The sequence below is a fragment of the Amphiprion ocellaris genome, chromosome 23 (assembly GCF_022539595.1).
Source record: "Amphiprion ocellaris isolate individual 3 ecotype Okinawa chromosome 23, ASM2253959v1, whole genome shotgun sequence".
NCBI classification, from domain to species: Eukaryota; Metazoa; Chordata; class Actinopteri; family Pomacentridae; genus Amphiprion; species Amphiprion ocellaris.
This window is the reverse complement of record NC_072788.1, coordinates 12,138,008-12,155,110: the sequence shown is the minus strand read 5'-3', so window position 1 is coordinate 12,155,110 and position 17,103 is coordinate 12,138,008. Positions and strand designations below refer to the sequence as shown.

General features: G+C 35.3%; 1 protein-coding gene across 5 annotated transcripts in view; it reads left to right on the top strand.

Annotated features, from left to right (window-relative positions):
- The first annotated feature begins 502 nt into the window (after positions 1-502).
- LOC111566011 (RNA-binding protein with multiple splicing-like) overlaps positions 503-17,103 on the top strand; it is a 50,476-nt gene continuing 33,875 nt past the window's right edge. For 2 of the 5 annotated variants that reach the window (XR_008600563.1, XM_023266366.3), the window contains exon 1: positions 523-954. Coding sequence is in view for 2 of the 5 variants with exons in the window: in XM_023266366.3 (XP_023122134.1) it covers positions 892-954 (63 nt within the window). In the remaining 3 variants the exon portion in view is untranslated. Of the gene's footprint in view, positions 955-17,103 lie in introns of all 5 variants that reach the window. The other 3 variants (XM_055007630.1, XR_002745962.3, XR_002745961.3) reach the window with 3 other exon arrangements.

Sequence of the window (17,103 nt, the reverse complement as noted above, 5' to 3'; positions counted from 1 at the left end):
CAATGTTTTCTATCTGATTTCACTAGAAGTTGTCAGTAATTGAAGCATAACCTAACAAATGTAATTATTTTACAGAATTTTTTTAAAATTTAAATGTTTTTTTTCCACCTGTAAAATAAGCTGCAAATATAAATATTTAAAGATTTTTGCCTTTATTTTCATGTTTTTACCTTCACTGCCATATTTTCACCTTTGTCTTACGGGCAAAGTTTTTACAGTGTAGTTTTGAAAATGTTTCTGATCATTTTTAAAAACATTTCTGAATATTATTTAAGTCAGATTGTGTTTCGTTGCCTCCACCCCACAACACAGCTGTTAAAAATAACCGGAAGGATTAGCGCCAGGAATGTGGCCGCGACCAAAAATAACGGCAGCTGGTCCAAACGGTGGCCGGTACCGGTTCTCCGCCGTGGCTCTTTAATAAATGTGGATAAAAAGGCGAGCAGACGGCGCATCCTCGCCCTTCCTCGCCCGAAACCCCTCCCTTCATCCCGCCTCCTCCCTCCTGCACGCCGGGATGAGCGGAGAAGTTTCGCTCCGGTCAACATTTACTGTTTGGGGACGAGCAGCAGCAGCAACAAGGAGGAGGAGGAGAAGAAGAAGAAGGTAGAGAAGAAGAAGAAGTAGACTGAGCAGCTTTAAAGGGAATGTCGAGGAATATCTGACAGCACAGAAACAACACACCTCAGCTTTTACCTCTTTTTTATTCCCCCCAAAAAACCTTCCGTAAAACAAACCACCGGGCTGTGCCATCATTGATGAAGAAGTGAAGCTCGGGTCAGAAGGACAGCGGCCGGACTGGTGTCTCCTCCGAGGCTTGATTTGCGGCTGAAGAAGAAGGAAGAGTGCAAAAATAAAACGTCCGAGTGAAAAAGTGACACAAGAGTCAGAATGAATAACAACAAAATCGAGAAAGAAAACGAGCAGAGTGAATTCAGCAACCACGAAGAGGAGGTACGTACCCACCTGGTTCGGTTCCATGGCAGCGGCTAACGTCGCGGTGCTAGTAGCCTAGCTTGTTTAAATCACCTTTAGCTGGACGTTTTGCTGCTTCTCTGGCGTTTTTCTGCGCTGTACACTGTAAAAAAAAAATCACGCGTGGGCTCAGCAGAACAGCTTGCAGCTAGTCTGAGTTATGGCAACTTCTGATTAGTTTTCCTTCTACAGTCAAAGTAATTTTTCAATTAACTAGCCGTCTTAAACTGTTCAGACATGTTAATATCACCTGTCTAATCCCAGTATGAAAACATGAATTTGTGAAGCCGATTTCATTAAGTAACCTCAACTCAAAATCTAATTTTCATTGAACTAAGGCAGAAATTTAACTTTAACCTACACACAGTATTAACCTGAGGCAATTATGTGAGTTAAGGGAATTAGCTTTTCCTCTACAATCAAATATATATTTTATAGTCAGTATTTTCTCTGTAAAATTGTTCAGGCATGTTAGGATAATAGAAGCGACTTGAAATCGTGTTTTTAAGCCAATTTTATTAAATTACCTCAACTCAAAATGTCATTTTAAATCAACTAACGCAAAAATTGGAGTTTAAATTACACAAAATTTGAAACTGATGAAACTAAATTTCGTTTTAAACCTACTGATATTTGAGTGTAAATTCCACTTCGTATTACATTGATGCAATTGAATGCAGTTTTTAACCAGCTAAACCAGAAATTTGAGTTTGAATTTGATGCGACATGAACATTACAGTCCAAGTTACTCATAACATTAAAATGATTTAATTAAGTTTTAAACCAGCTAATGCAGACATTTCAGTTTAAATTTTACCTAACCAAAACTTTTGCAGCTGAATTTAATTTTAAAGCAGGTTGCAACAGTTTTGCGTAAATTATGTTTTATCTTAAATTGATGCAACTGAATTTAGTGTTAAATCAACTGATGCAGAAATATTTGTTTAAATGAAGTGTAATATTGATGCAATTTAATTCAGTTTGAAATCAGTTAATGCAGAAATTTGAGTTTACACATAATGTAAATTTGATGTAATTGAATTTTGTTTCAAATCAACTGACACAGAAATTTGACTTGGAACTTTTACGTAATCTAATTTTTGTTTTATTTCTAATCAACTGGTAGGAGGGATCGTTACTTTCTAGAGTGTATAATATAGTTTTTACACCTTGAATATTTCAGCTTTTGCTGGCATGTCACTAGAACTATTATATGATTCACTCATAACATTTTTTAAATAGCAAATAAGTCATTCTTTCTCTTTTTTTCTTCATTTTGTCTCTTCCGCTCTGTACAGCCAAAGTTAGACAATTAGGCTTCTTTTTAAACACTTTCTAATAAATTCTGAAAGGAAATAGTAAGACACGAAGCACATCCTGTAAGACACGTCTACTGTATATAGTCATATAGACCATGTCAAAGCATTGCTGGTTATTTTAGCTTACTACACAATAATGCCAGACTTCACACAATGCTGAAAACCAGTAGTAAAGGGAATTGTGAGCCAGGGCGAATTAGTTTTCACTGAAGCTGAGGGAGCAATTGAAGTTCAAACAACTGCTGCTGCAACATGTAGGCAATAAGTTGTTGCAACCCACTGCATTACAGTAAGACAGGAGTAGCCTGTGACTTAATTAACGCAGCGGAATGATATTGTCCAAAAAAAAAAAAAACGTGAGCTAATCTGTTCAGTTTATGTTAAACACATATGTCCTCTCTGTCTCGCTGGATAAGAGCCCAGTTTCTTCCTCCTGTAAACATTGCACAATCTGTTTCGACAGGATCTCTCTTTTTTTTTGCTAAGTAAGTTTGTAGCGAGATGATTTTCTTTGGCACTGATGTATCTCTAGTCAAATGACAGACTTTGTTATTTCAGAGCTCCACACATCCGCAGCCGAGTGATGTAAGAAAGGTAGATCAGATTATATCAGATATTTCTCTTGGAGCAATTCGATTAAGGCTCGGGGTGCTGTTCGTCATTTTGTAACTGAATAGCCAAACATACCCGGCCTGATGCAATACCATATTTGGTCCACTGCTGAGGTTACTATGGATGCAGGGTGTTAGTGCAGCTCCGCACCGATGAGGTAAAGAAGAACTGACTTCTGGGAAATGGCGAGTTTGAGTTGAATCCGTCACCTTTTGACCTTGTAGTCACACAACAATAGTGGAGTTGTAGTGTTTCAGAGCCTATAGCGCATCACCTAGGGCTGCTTAAACATGCTGTTTGTCATTTTTGAATACTAAATTCACTATTTTAATCCATTAAAGAAGCATTTCTCAGAATTAAACAGTGCAAAGCATCAATTTAAAGCCACGTAAGAGACGGCTGAGCCAGTCTCTGCTTTTTTTTCTGTTTACAGCTCAACCTCTTTGGCTCACAGGGCTCATTTCAACCAAAGCATGAAAAGAAAAACATTTCATTTCCAATTATCAGCTTATGAACTGCTCATTATAGCATCCGATAGCTTTGATTTAATGATCGCTTTAGCAGCAGTAGGATAATAGTATTAGCTGAAAGTACTTAAAAAATGTTAAGATTTGCTGCTTTTCTTTGATTTACGTGATGCGTAATTGAAACATTTTGTCTTACAGACTGGTTTTCTGACAGAATTAGCTTCATGTAGATTTGATAAATACATCTCTAACATGCTTGAAATTCAGTGACGTCCACCAGCTAGACTGGAGTTCTGTAAAAGAAAGGCAGACGCTGAGACAGGCAGAGTAATGGCCGGAGGAATCTAATGGTCGTGAAAATGTTTGGAAGCCTTCCAGACTGGCAGGGACTTAAATTTACTTGGGCGAATTAACGTAAGGTGGGACAGCAGCACTTTATCTTGGCTGTAATGATGTGACTGGAAGCATCTACTCTTTTTTTGCAGGCAGGTGTGCTTGTTTGCACATGAGAATGATGTGACTAGCACTTTTTTTGATTCATGAAGTCTTTCAGACATTATTTGACATCTTTTTTCCCCCAGCTTTCTGCTTAGCAACACGAAACTAACCATAAACTTTGAGAGCCAAAGTTTAACAGCCTGCCTAGTGTGACTCTCACATGCTGAACATCCAACCACCCCCTCTCTTCTGCACTCAATGGATCACTGATTCGCACCAGTAACGCACCGTGGCGAGCTCGGCTTCTCATGCCTGCTTCACTGCTCAACCTCAGTGTACGGCGAAGCCCGACGATGCTTAATGTTTATCTTTTGCATGGACCAGCGCTCGCCAAACATGGTCCTGCTGCAGGCGAGGTATGCATGTTTCAGCCCCGACGGCATCTAATCTCAGCCCTGATAAGCTTTACTATCAGGTGTTCTGGATGCTTTCACATATTGTGGCACTCGACGGCCACTGATGCAGCCGAGGTGACATATCTTAAAAGATAGTTCGGGGCCACGTCTGGTTTCCAGACCTTGTATGGACGAAACACCTGGAGTGGATTTTCCAAAAACGCGATGTGAAGATAGGACAGTTGAGTGTGTTTTTGAAATGTCTGGTTCAGCGATGTGAAGTATATCCATGAAAGTTGGGGTGACAAATTCCAGACGCGTTTGTGCTATCAGGAATGTGACACTGTGACACTGAATGCAGTTCACCAAACATTAATCACATCGGTATTTCATATACTCATTCTAGCACTGAAAGTATTTACCGATTGACCAGTTAGCTGATTAAATTCAAAAACTACAATCCGTCAAGCAAACATGTCAAACATTTTAATTTTTCAAAAATGTAAATGTCTGCCATTTTTTATGATTTATGTGAACTTAAATAAAACGTATTATTAGAATTTCTACAAGCTTTGTCCAAAATTACTAAAAGAAATGGCCAAATTTTTGCTGACATGTAATACCTGATACACAGCTCAAACTGTACACAGGATTCTAGTTTTACTTTCAGAGAAAACTTGAACTTCATCTTAAATTACTTAAAATTAGTTCAAAGTAAGTCAAAATTAGTCCTGCATGGCTGGATATTCATTTTGAATAACATAAAAGTTGCCCAAAATGACTTAAACATGTCCAAAACAACTTAAAATGTGTTTTAAATGACTAGAAACATGTCCAAAATGACTTAAAACTTGTCTTAAATGACTTAAATTTTCACCTAATTGGCTTCAGATGTGTCCAGTTGACTCAAAGCACGTCCTAACTGACTTAAAATTTGCTGTAAATGATTTAAAACTATTTGAATTACTCAAAATTAGTATTAAATGACTTGAAACATGTCGAGTGATGTAAATTTAGTCCTAATTGACTTACATTTTTTCCAAAATCACTTAAAACGTGTCCACAATGGCTCAAAATGTGTCCTAAATAGTAAAGATGCCAATCACTGATGGTTCCAGCCTCTCAATATACATATTTTTTATAAACAAAATCTCCATATAAACATTTTCTGCATATACAAGAATCTGTGCAGTATCAGTACTTTCCTACACATAGAAAAATCCTGTGCTATATCCGAATTCCTACACATGAAAGAATCTCCATAAAATCAGCAGTGCTTAAGTGTATTTTTTGTTTATTTTTATTATTCTAACTGGCATTTCTTACAGTTTAATTCATTTTGCTGTTGACAAAGGGATTATTAAAGGTTTATTTTATATTAAATATGGAAAGTTGTGAAGTTTTTAAGCAGATTCTTGCTGTGAATTGAGTATGTTTAGTTGTTGCGGTGTTTGTCAGACGTCGCCGTGGGCTCTGAGAACCTGTTTGGCATTTTTCCACTGTCTTTTACTTAGTAGATTGTAGAGAGCCAAGAGAAAAGAGGAAGGTATGCAGACAGGTTGTGAGTGGATGGAATGTACTGCAGCTAACCAAGTCGCCTGACATTTCCCCTCTTTACTGTCAGTTCACTTCTGGGTAACTTGTGTTTAGTTGATTTTTGACAAATGAGCGAACACGGAGTATGAGTGAGGATGAAGCTGAGTTAACTCGGAGTCACGGTTTGCAGGAAAACTAAACTGTCTTTAAGGAGTCTGAAGCTTGTCAGACATTTGTTGATTCTGGTTCCTCGCTGACCATAAACATGTAAGTGGATCTTTACAAGCACCCAAAGAGAAAACAGAATATCACTGAAGCAGAGTTCAGCAAATGTGGCGCATCTCCCTGGGGTGTAATTGGATTGTGCTCGGCCTGCTCTGGTTATCCACCGGGTCCTCTTCAAATAGCAGGTCATGTGGCCGGCGTGACCTTTACCGTGAGGAGATACGCTGCTGGAGAAGCCCAGCGAGGCGGAGGGAGGCCAGAGCTGGTCGGCGTGTTCATGTGTGTGGTCCGTACGTTCTGTGCACATATCTATGAAAAGGGCACGTAGATACATTAACTCTCTATGACATGAAACGATACCTGAGGGGAGGCTGTAGTGGCCATGATAGGGCAAGAGGGAAGACGCACAAAGAATCTCAACAAAGATAATCAGAAAATACCTTGTAAATAAAATGGTCCTTAATGGCTTGAAACTTGTCCAAGATTAGTCAAAATTGTCTAAGGGTTCCAGAAAACATGCCTGTAAAAAAATAGTTGAATTCTGTAATGAAAAAACTATAAAAAATTATTTAAAATTTGACCTAAATAACTCAATATATGTCTCAAATGACTTGAAACTTGTCCAAAATACCTATAGAATTTTACCTAATGAATTGGAACTTGTCAAAAATAATTCAAAAGTGAGTTGTCCATTACTTAAGTCAAATTACCTAAAAGTTGTCCTAAATAACTCAAATGTAGTCCTAAATGACTTGAAACTTGTCCAAATTTACTCAGAATTGCACAAATGTGCCAGAGAAAATATGTTAAAAAGCAGTGGAATACTCTAACGTCCAAACCGTAAAAGAAAAAACTATGAAGATGACTCTAAAGCTGTCTAAACCAAGGCCAGATTTGACATCAGAGAATTGAAACTTGGTCAAAATAACCTAAAACTTTGTCAAAAAATGACTTCAAAGTTGTCGAAAATAAGTTAAAACTTGTCCAAACGTTTTTGCTGAAAGGCACCACAAATCATAAAGGTGATTATCGTTTCAATAAAAAAATAAAAACAAAATCCAGTTTGTTCTAAATGCCCAAAAACTTGTCCATAATTACTTAAAATTAATCATAAGTGGCGTTAAATTTGTCCAATTGACTCAAAACTCATTCTAAATGACTTGAACCTTGTTCAGAATGTTCCAAAACCTGTCCAAAATGACTCGATATTTGTCCAGAATGACTAAAACCGTGTCGAAAATATCGCAAAATTTGTATGACATGAATTGAAACTTAAATTAAACTAAGCTAACCTTCCAACTCAAATTGTGTCCTAAATTACTTGAAACTTGTCCGAAGTGGTTAAAAATTTGTCCAAATGATTTCCAACTATACAAGAGGTTTTTTGATGTGAATGTTATTTATAGCTTTATCCCATTTTTTAGGTTTTACATGTAAATTAATACTTTTGTTATGTGATTTTACTAGTTATTAGCTAACAAAACTGGTACAGTTTATAAAGTAGCAGGAAATCATTCAAATTCAAAACTGTGCCTTCATTTTTTACAGTGTAGATTAAGACTGTGAGCTTCTCTTGAATTGCAGATCGAAACCCAGTAAAAAGCCTCAGACTAACAGTAAAAATGCTGCTCCATCTCCCCCGTCTGATAGGTTGCAGTTTATTTATAAAAGCGCCAGGGGAATTGTCATCTTATCTTAGCCATTTGTCAGCTGCACGACAAGAGGTATTTGAAAAGACAACAACAAGGCTTAGCGTCAGGAACGTCTGGCAAAGTAAGGAGCCTTCTGAAGCGACGGGAGAAGAGAAAAATCATCCGTAAATATAAATATAAATAATGTATAGTTTTGAAAATATTTAAACTGTGTAATAGTCTGGCATGTTTTTTTTACACTTTTTGCACGAGTATAGCCAACTGCATTTGCACAATAGTGATCTTAACACACCAAATATATATATATATACATATATATATATATATATATATATATATATATATATATATATATATATATATATATATATATATATATATATATATGTATATAAATAACGAGCTACAGATGATAACTAGATAAACCAAAGAAAACAAGTATTTGTTGACAGGTTAATAATAAAAAACAAACTATAAATATTGTCCACATCAAAAAAAAATATTTTTGTTAGTGGTAATTTGTTCTTTTACAATGTTTTGCTGTAAAATTACACAATTTCACTGTTGTTTTTTAAATGAATAAAAGGATTTAAAAAATGGTGAACAATTTTTAAACCCTTATTTTACTGGCTGTAAATCTACACAGATTACACTGTATTTAAATCAGTAAAAAAAATATTATTTTACACACATCTGTTATTTCAAAGAAAAATTTAGTATTTTAGAGATTAAATAACAAAAAGAAATTTTTAAAGAAACTTCCTTTTGTTATACAGATTTTCTCAGTTTAAAAAAAAACAGCTAGTAAAATTTAAAAAAAAACTACATATTTTTAGAAATACTAACTTGTTCTTTATAACATTGGACCATACATATTATAAATTAATGGTCTTACTGTATTTAAAATCAGCTAACAGTGTCATTCTTTTACAGACAGTTGCTGTTATTTAAAATAAATAGCTGTATTAAAGATTAAAAATATATTAAATTTTTAAAAAATTACCTTTTGTTTTACAGATTTTCTCAGTTTTTTCAAAATTTCTATTCACGTATTTTAGCAAATTTTAAGTCGTTCTTTTGAATTGTTGGCCCATAAAGTTTTATTGTTTTTACTGCATCATATTAGCAAAAAATATTATTTTGCAAACAGTTTATTTTTTATTAAATCTATTAAAGATTAAAAAATTATAAATCTTTTCTTTGTATTTTTTAATATATTTTTACAAATAGTAAATCTTTCTTTTACCAATTATTACTGTAAATTGACACTATTTTTACTATATTTACTTTTGCATAATGTTATTTGAACTGTGCAGGAGTCAGGAAAGAAGATGTTACAACTGCACCTTTATATGAGTGTAAGCGGCTGCATTTGCGCAATAGGGATTTTAACTTTGCAAAAAAAACAGCAAATTTTTTTTCCCCGACAGCCGTTTTGTGTTGCTTTGTCATCCCGTGTTTGTGGTCTTCTTCTGTCACCTCGGCTAAATATTGCTTACTCACAAGCTATAATTATCCACTTTATCGCATCCACTATCTCATCTCTGCCTGTCTTTACACCTGTCCTCGCTCTCCTTTCATACTCTGCACACTTTCTAGGTCTATAATTCATTCCTTTTTTCTTTCTGCACCACCCATCCTCCCTCTCTCCACTTTTATCTCCCTTCCTCCTTCGCTTCCTTTCCTGCGTCACACCCTTTTTCTTCCCCTCCTCTTGCTCTTTATCTTGTTCTTGCTTCCTCCCATTTTTCCCTCCACCCCTGCTGTTGTTTATAATTTCTCCTTCCCCTTTCTTTCTTATCTCTGCCTTCTTTTTCATCCTGCTCTTTCTCTCTCGCACCCAGTTCAGTCCCAAACATGACCCCCGAGGTTTCCAAACACCATTTATGGTCATGCGAAGGGCCTTAAAGACAGGAACTATCCAGGCAGAACGGTACCAGGGAGGAATTGATCCAGCTGTGTGCCAGCAGCCTTTTCGCTGGCTAAGTTAGCTTGTGAAGAAAAGTCTGCAGGCGTTGATGGAGCAGCTAATTGATTTATTGCTACATCGTCCTTTGTAGGATATAAATAAAGTTGCTGTAAGATTTGTCTTGTCAGCTGGCTTTGCAGTAAACAGTTCACATTGGCTTTTAATATACCGTGAGCTCTGTAAAAAAAAAAAAAAAAAAAAGGTTTTGTAATTAATATTTTGTACAATTTACAGTTATTTTTAAAGATTTTCCCAGTTTAAAAAAAAAAAAACAAAACAGACATAACAATCTGTGAATTTGAAAACTCATAGTTTGTTCCTTTACAGCGTTTGGTTGTAAATTGACACAATTTTTACCCCATTTAAACATATCTATATATTATACAGATATTCTCTGTTACCTTGAAGAGAATTTGCTATATTAAGAATTGAAAAAATGGTGTATTTTTAACAAATGCCCAAATATGGTTAAAATTTAATCACTAGTAAAAAAGTAAAAAGAAAGTAATTATTCACATGTTAATCCTAAACACTGTGGAGCTATTAATAATGGCCACATCAAAAATGTAGATTGTTACTAATGGCAATTTGTTTGTCTCTTATCATTTGACTGTAAAATTACGCTATTATACCGCAGTCATTATTTTACAGACGGCTGCCATTTAAAAAAAATCCTTTATCAAGGACAGAAAAATGGTAAATCTTTTTTGAACAATTTTGTTTTACTTTATAGATTTTTCCTTATATGAAATTATAGATAAGAACTAGTGAATTCACAGAAAGAAAAATATGAATTTACACATTAACCCTATAAAACAAGGAAAAAAATGCAAATCATTACCACATCAAAAATCTGTATTTTTACATATTATAATTTGTTATATAGTACAGTGTGTGACCATAAAATTACACTGTATTTAAATCAGCTAAAAATGTAATTATTATTTACAGATTTGTCATTATTACATTTCACAGTTTTTGAACATTAGACTACTTCACTGTTTTTAATGTGCTTTTTATGGAACTTCTGAACAGTAAATTTTGAGTAATTGTTGAGGAGTTTCAAGATGTTTTAGAGACAATTTAAATCATTTTGAAACCTGGATAAATGCCATAAAACAAGTTCAAGTGTGATAATAGGACCATGGTGTCTACAGGCAGTGCAGACGTAATAGGATTTTAATTTTTCTTTATAGTAGATAGTAGTAGATCGTAGTAGAACATATGAACTAAAGTGCTCAAAAAAAGTATTTCACTGACCAAAACTGTATATAATGTCCACTTAAAAACTCTCCATTTCTGTTTTACTGTCGTTAAACCAGCTAGAAATTTTGGTATTTTACAGATAACTGCTGCTATTTTCACAATTACTTACAGTTTTTGAACGTTGCATGTATTTTTTGGCACCCTTGCTGCCAGAGTTTTTTAAACTTTTGTTTTTTACAGTGTTGGTTAGATTGAGGGGAAAAAGTTTTTAAGTAAGGCAGATTGATAGTTTGATAATTAATCATGCATTTTACTGGACCTAGCTTATTAAATGTGAGTGTTTTTGGTAATTTATGATCGTAGGCATATCTGTTTGGGTTTTGATTTGTTGGTGGGTTAAAACAAGAAATTGTTAAGTATAATCAGAATTTTAAAGCTCAAGATTAACACAAAATTACTGTTTCTGTCCTCTAATGGCTGCTGCCATTATGCAAAAGGAAGTAGGTGATTTCTCTGAGATACATTCAAGTTCCAAATTAACCTTTAAATGTAACTTTAGTGGAATCTCGACCAATGTGGCCCTAATTGGTGTTTCTATTTCTTGCGTTTTGTTCATTAGAACAGTGAATTAATTTTGGGGGGAAAAGAGGATAAACTGAACTGGGAACTTTTAGTGCCATCACCGACACCCAAAACAAACAGCTGCATCACATAACGGGAACAACATGTTAGCAGCAGGCAGTGATTTCTTCACGGTGACGCAGACGATGACTCCTGTAATTTTTTTCCACTTGCACCACTTTAACTTTAACCCTCTGCCCACCCAACCACAGCACCAAACAGAGCGAGGCGTCCACTCAACAAAGGACGAGCAGGAAGAGGCTGGAGATTAGTTCACGTTAATGAGCGCTCAGGAATTTTAAGTCCGTTCACCGAGGCTCGTCTGATTTTGATGAACTCTATGATAACTGATGTGTGGCTGCTTAAATGACACCTCGAGGCCTTTTTTGACGAGTACATCGAGCAGATTATAAGTTAAAAACAAAGGGGAAGCTGCAGAGGGGAAGAAAAGAGCGAGGAGAGAAGGAAAAGCAGTCACCTACTTTGCTTCTCCCAGGTCATTTGTTTTAAATGTCTCTTAAAGGTTAACCTGTTGGAACATTTACAGAGCTGTAATTGTTAGCTGAAAGCACTTGTGGGAGAAAGAAAGGAAGGAAAAACAACAAGCTCTCAGAGCTGGCTCGTGACGTTTGTTAAATCTCACAGTTGACCCCTGGCCGGTACAATAACCGAAGCCTGACCCGTGGCCTCTGACCCCGAGCCTGAAACTTGACCCGCTGAACCTCGGCGATTAACAGACAAACAGAGTCATCAATTTATGGTTGTTTGACACCTCTCAGGCCTGCAGTCCATCACTTTACACATCCACAGACAGAGGAAAGTTCAAACGTCAACACAGGATAAAGTGATGCAAGAAAATTACACAGTTTCAAAGTATTTAAGCCAGCCAAAATATTCAACAGCCTGGAGTCATTTGGGATAAGTTTGAAGTCATTTGGATGAATTTTAGGTTGTTACTGGAAGTAAAATGGTAGTCACCTATATGATATGTGGGACCTTTTCTTTATGGCACTCTTAGACAGTTATTTTGGAAAAATTTCTAATCATTTTAGACAGGTTTTGGGTAATTTTGGACACATTTTATGTCAGTTTGGACAAGTTTTAAGTAATTTTGGACAAGTTTCAAGACATCTGGATAAATTTCAGGTTGCTACTAGAATTAAAACACTAGTGTTGACTCTTTTGGCAGGACAGAAAAGTCTTAATTCACATGAAAAAACAGGCCAAAACTATATATAATGTCCACATTAAATATCAAAGTTTTTACAACTAGAATGTTTGTTCTTTTACAATGTGTTACCATAGAATTACACTGTTAAAAATTGTATTATTTTACAAAATAAAGTAGTTTGTTTTTTTCTTTTTTTTTAACAGTTTTTTTTTAATTTTGCTTTTTTAAAACAAGTTTTAAGTCATTTTGGACACATTTTAAGTCATTTGGACAATTTTGAGGTTGTCTCTGAAATTAAAATCATCATTACCTGTCTGGATTTGTGGCAGTTTGCAGCATTACATGTAAGCAAAAAATGGAAAAAAGTAAAAAATGTATTAATATACATGTTGAAATAATGTCCACATCAAAAATCTTTGTTTTTACAAATAGTAATTTGTTCTATTCCAATGTGTAACCATACAATTATGCAATTTAAAAATATTTAGAACAGCTAAAAATATAAATATTTTAAAGATATTTGTTATTTTAACTTTAAAAAAAAATGTTAATTTTGTGTTATAATGGTATTCCTCCATTACTTTTGGCAAGTTTTAAATAATTTTGGACTAGTTTCAAGTCACATTGGACAAGTTATATGTAATTTTGGTCACATTGTATGTAATTTTGGACACTTTAGGCTATTTGGAAAAATTTGAAGTTGTTTCTTGAATTGAGATGTTTTTTCTTTTAAGAGATGCAAATGAAGTTTGTGGTATTTTAAGACATACCTATGACAAACTTTGGTATGTCTTATCATTAGACAAGTTTGAACTAATTTATGACACAATTTGAGTTATTTTGTTAACTTTATGTGTCAACACCGAGCAATGACAACTCAGTGGGAGTCTGTTAAACTGTTTTTAGTAACGTGATGCAAGATGTAAACCTGCCCTGAGCTCACATGGGCTTATGGGTGGACTTAGATTTTACTTTGATTTTAAAATACGGACGTGAACTCTTAGCTTTGTTTTCATCTGTTGTGCTACATCCGTCTACTGTAGCCTCTGTTCAAGGTTGTCCTGCCACATCTGGCTTGGACCTCTGTCTATTAAGTGGCACTTGAAGGGGAGGGAGAAAGGAAACACGCAGTAATCTTCTCACATTGCACCAAGGTCGCGTCCCTCATTTCAGCTGGAATGAACGGTCAAAAAAGGACTCAGTTAAAGTCAGAGCCACAGAGTGCAGCAGATTATAATGAGACGTTCCAGGCAGTAGGTGGGACAATCTGAGCAAAGTCCACAACGCTGGCTGAATAGAAATTGCACATGAATACGATGCAGCGTTGTTCAATTAGACAAAAGAGGCACCTTCACAATGACAGGAAATTTAAAATGCAACTTGGAATGGTGCTCCAGTCAGTTATAGTTGCAACGATTAAGCAGTTATGATGTCAGCTTTGGTTTTGGTAGTTAAATCTTCATTTGATTGTGTTGATTAGCAAGTTTAAAGTCATTTTTGATAAGTTATCGGTCATTAGGACAACTTTAAGGTTGTTTCTGGAATGAAAACAATAATCACCTGTAGGATTTGTACAACCTTTCAGCGGGACATGTGAACAAAAAATGTTTTATTTTACATGTTGATTGTAAAAGAAAAAAATGACCAAACTGTACATAAAGTCCACATCAAAAATGTATGTTTTTACAAATGGAAATCTAATTGTGTAAAAGCTGTTTGTGGAAGTTGGTCTCTTGATTAGGGCTTCAATAAGTGTTTTCCTTCATATCATGCATTATTAGCCAAAAAAACCCCAAACATATTTCTGATATTTTTAGCCCCAGATGTTACAACGCAATAGAACACAATTGTTCACCCTTTGTGTTGTACTGGCGGATACATTTTTTGAGATGTCCTGATCAAGTTTTTCTTGCTCCCAAATTTGATCCGAGTCATTTAGGATTTCATATCTAGCAATACCTGATACCATTTTCTGAGATAATACACACTTCACGTATTATAGATTAGTTGTAGTACATTTAATACTGTAGCAAACAGAGGAGGCTGGAGCACCATGACACGGTCTTCTGTGCCGCTTAATGACCCCCAGCCAAAACTTGGGGCTCAATTAGCACATACTTTGTTGATGTTACGGCTACTTTTAGGGTCCGTATCGTGTGTCTACAATTTTGCTAGCAATATAAGCAGAAAGGGCACTGAATTCATATTAGCAGTTAATCAGATATTGATTTATATTATTATAAATAAATTGTAATATGTGTGACAGCAGATACAAACAAAAGATCGTACCTAGAATCTTGCAAATACCAATCTGCTAAAAATACCCTTCATTGGCCCCTTATTATTGCATGCATTTTCTTGCTTCTAGGTTTCCATCAGTAGTATTTGTAGCAATGTACAAACTTAATTAATCACAGAACACAGCAGCATCAATAAACAAGTCATGTAAGAAACATAACCAGCCAGAGAGACAAACATTTACATTCTTTATTTGAATTTTATCTCTAAATGAAGTGGTTTTGGGTAAACAGATTTTGTCATTTGTTATTGAGTATTGGTTGTTTTCAGTGGCTTTTGGCTGCTCATAATATTCTCAATAGTTCATGTTTATTTTGAAGATTGATCTTACAAATTGCTGTTCTGCCTGTTTTAGTGTTCTACAAATTGATTTTATGTATTTTATCCTGTCTTGATGTTCAGACAAAACATTTTAGTCAACTGTAGTTCTTTTTCAGCATTCTATATAAATAGATTTGATTGCTTATTCAGTGAGCTGATTTAACTTTGACACAATATTTAACTTTGAAGCATCATCCAGTACTTGCATGTAGCTTTTAAGGCTTTTGGAAAGCAGGTTGTTGATTTCAGCAGTTACCTCTATTGCTTCTTGTACTTATTGACCAAATCTCATGTTGTTGGGGCCATTTTATCTAACCCAGGACTTCTTGTTCTGCAGAATGAACTTGGAACCGAGCAGATGGTTTTGTGTAATAGATAAGAATCTAAAATGCCTCAAAGCTTTGCACAATGCTGTTTAAACAAAGACACTCGTATATCTTTAGGTTTAGAAAGCTGATGTGAATGTTTTACCATTTTCTGACACTTTACATTTAATACTGGCAATAAAAAAGATGGACTGATGTTGAAAATAGTGACAGCCCCAGTTCCCAAATCTCAGTTGTTATAACACATTAAAACAAAGGCCAAACCTACCAAAAATAAGCTCCAAGTTGTAGTAAATTGGACTTGTCTCTCAGAACAATCACCTCAGTTGGGTTGTAGTTTGCAAGTGTAGCACAAGTCTTAAAACTGGAGCCAACAGCTGATTAGCTCATGCTAGCTGTTGTCCCCTATTTTCAGTCTTAATGCTAAGCTGAGCTAAGATCGGGGAAAAATAAGTTATTTACATGCTGACTATAAAAGAAAAAAAACAGGCCACAACTGTACAAAATGTCCACGTCAAATATCTGTATTTTTACAAATAGGAATTTGTTCTTTTACAATATGTAAAGATAATATTACACAATTTTAATGTATTTCAATCGGCTATCAAATATTTGCTATTTGTTTTTACAGTTTTTGAACATATACTTTTAATGGCACTCTTGGTGTGCCAGTGTTTTGTGTCATTTCAACTAATTTTGTACATGTGTTTTAAATTATTTGAACCAACTTCAAACTGTTTCTGGAATTAAAAGCATAATCACTGTTTCTGTCATGCTTTTCATGACATTTTTGGACACTTCTGAGTCATTGTGGATGAGATTCAATTCTTTTAAGACATTTGGAGTTGTTTTGGGCAAGTTTAAAGTTCTTTCAGAAACATTTTGAATTGCTTTGGATACATTTTGAATAATTGTGTACATTTTTCAAGTCATTTAGGACAAGCTTTAACACATTTTGACAAATTTCAGGTCGTTTCTGCTATTAAAGCAATACTCACCTGTATGATTTGTGGCACCTTTCAGCAGAATATTAGCAAAAAGTGGGAAAAAGTAATAATTTTTTTGTTGCTATTATGTCCATATGAAAAATCTGTTTTTACAAATAGAAGCTTCATAATCACATAATGAAATAATGAATAATAATAACAACTTCTGTGCCCGAAAGTACTTTTGAGAGTCATTCTCATGTTACCACAACAATTCCGTCCCCTGCAGCTATTACAAAATATTAGAACACTGACCAAACCTACAAAAAATACGTTCCAAGTTGTAATAAACGGGACTTTTCTCTCAGGACAAACAGCTCAGTGGGGCTGTTGTTATTTGTGAGCGTACTTTTTTTCCAGCCATGCAGTGGCGCAAGAAAACCCGCAAGGCGCAATGATAGAGTATCAATAGGGTGGTGACCTCATCCGGTGCTTGCCGAGTCAAGGATCTCTGATTAGAGGTGCACAGATCCCCTGGGACTCGCTGCAGAAGTGGCCTTAATAGGATCTGATGCTTTTGGCCCGAGGCTCCGTTCGCTGCTGTGCTCGGCCGAGGCGTTGCCAGGGAACTGCGCTGGTACGCCGG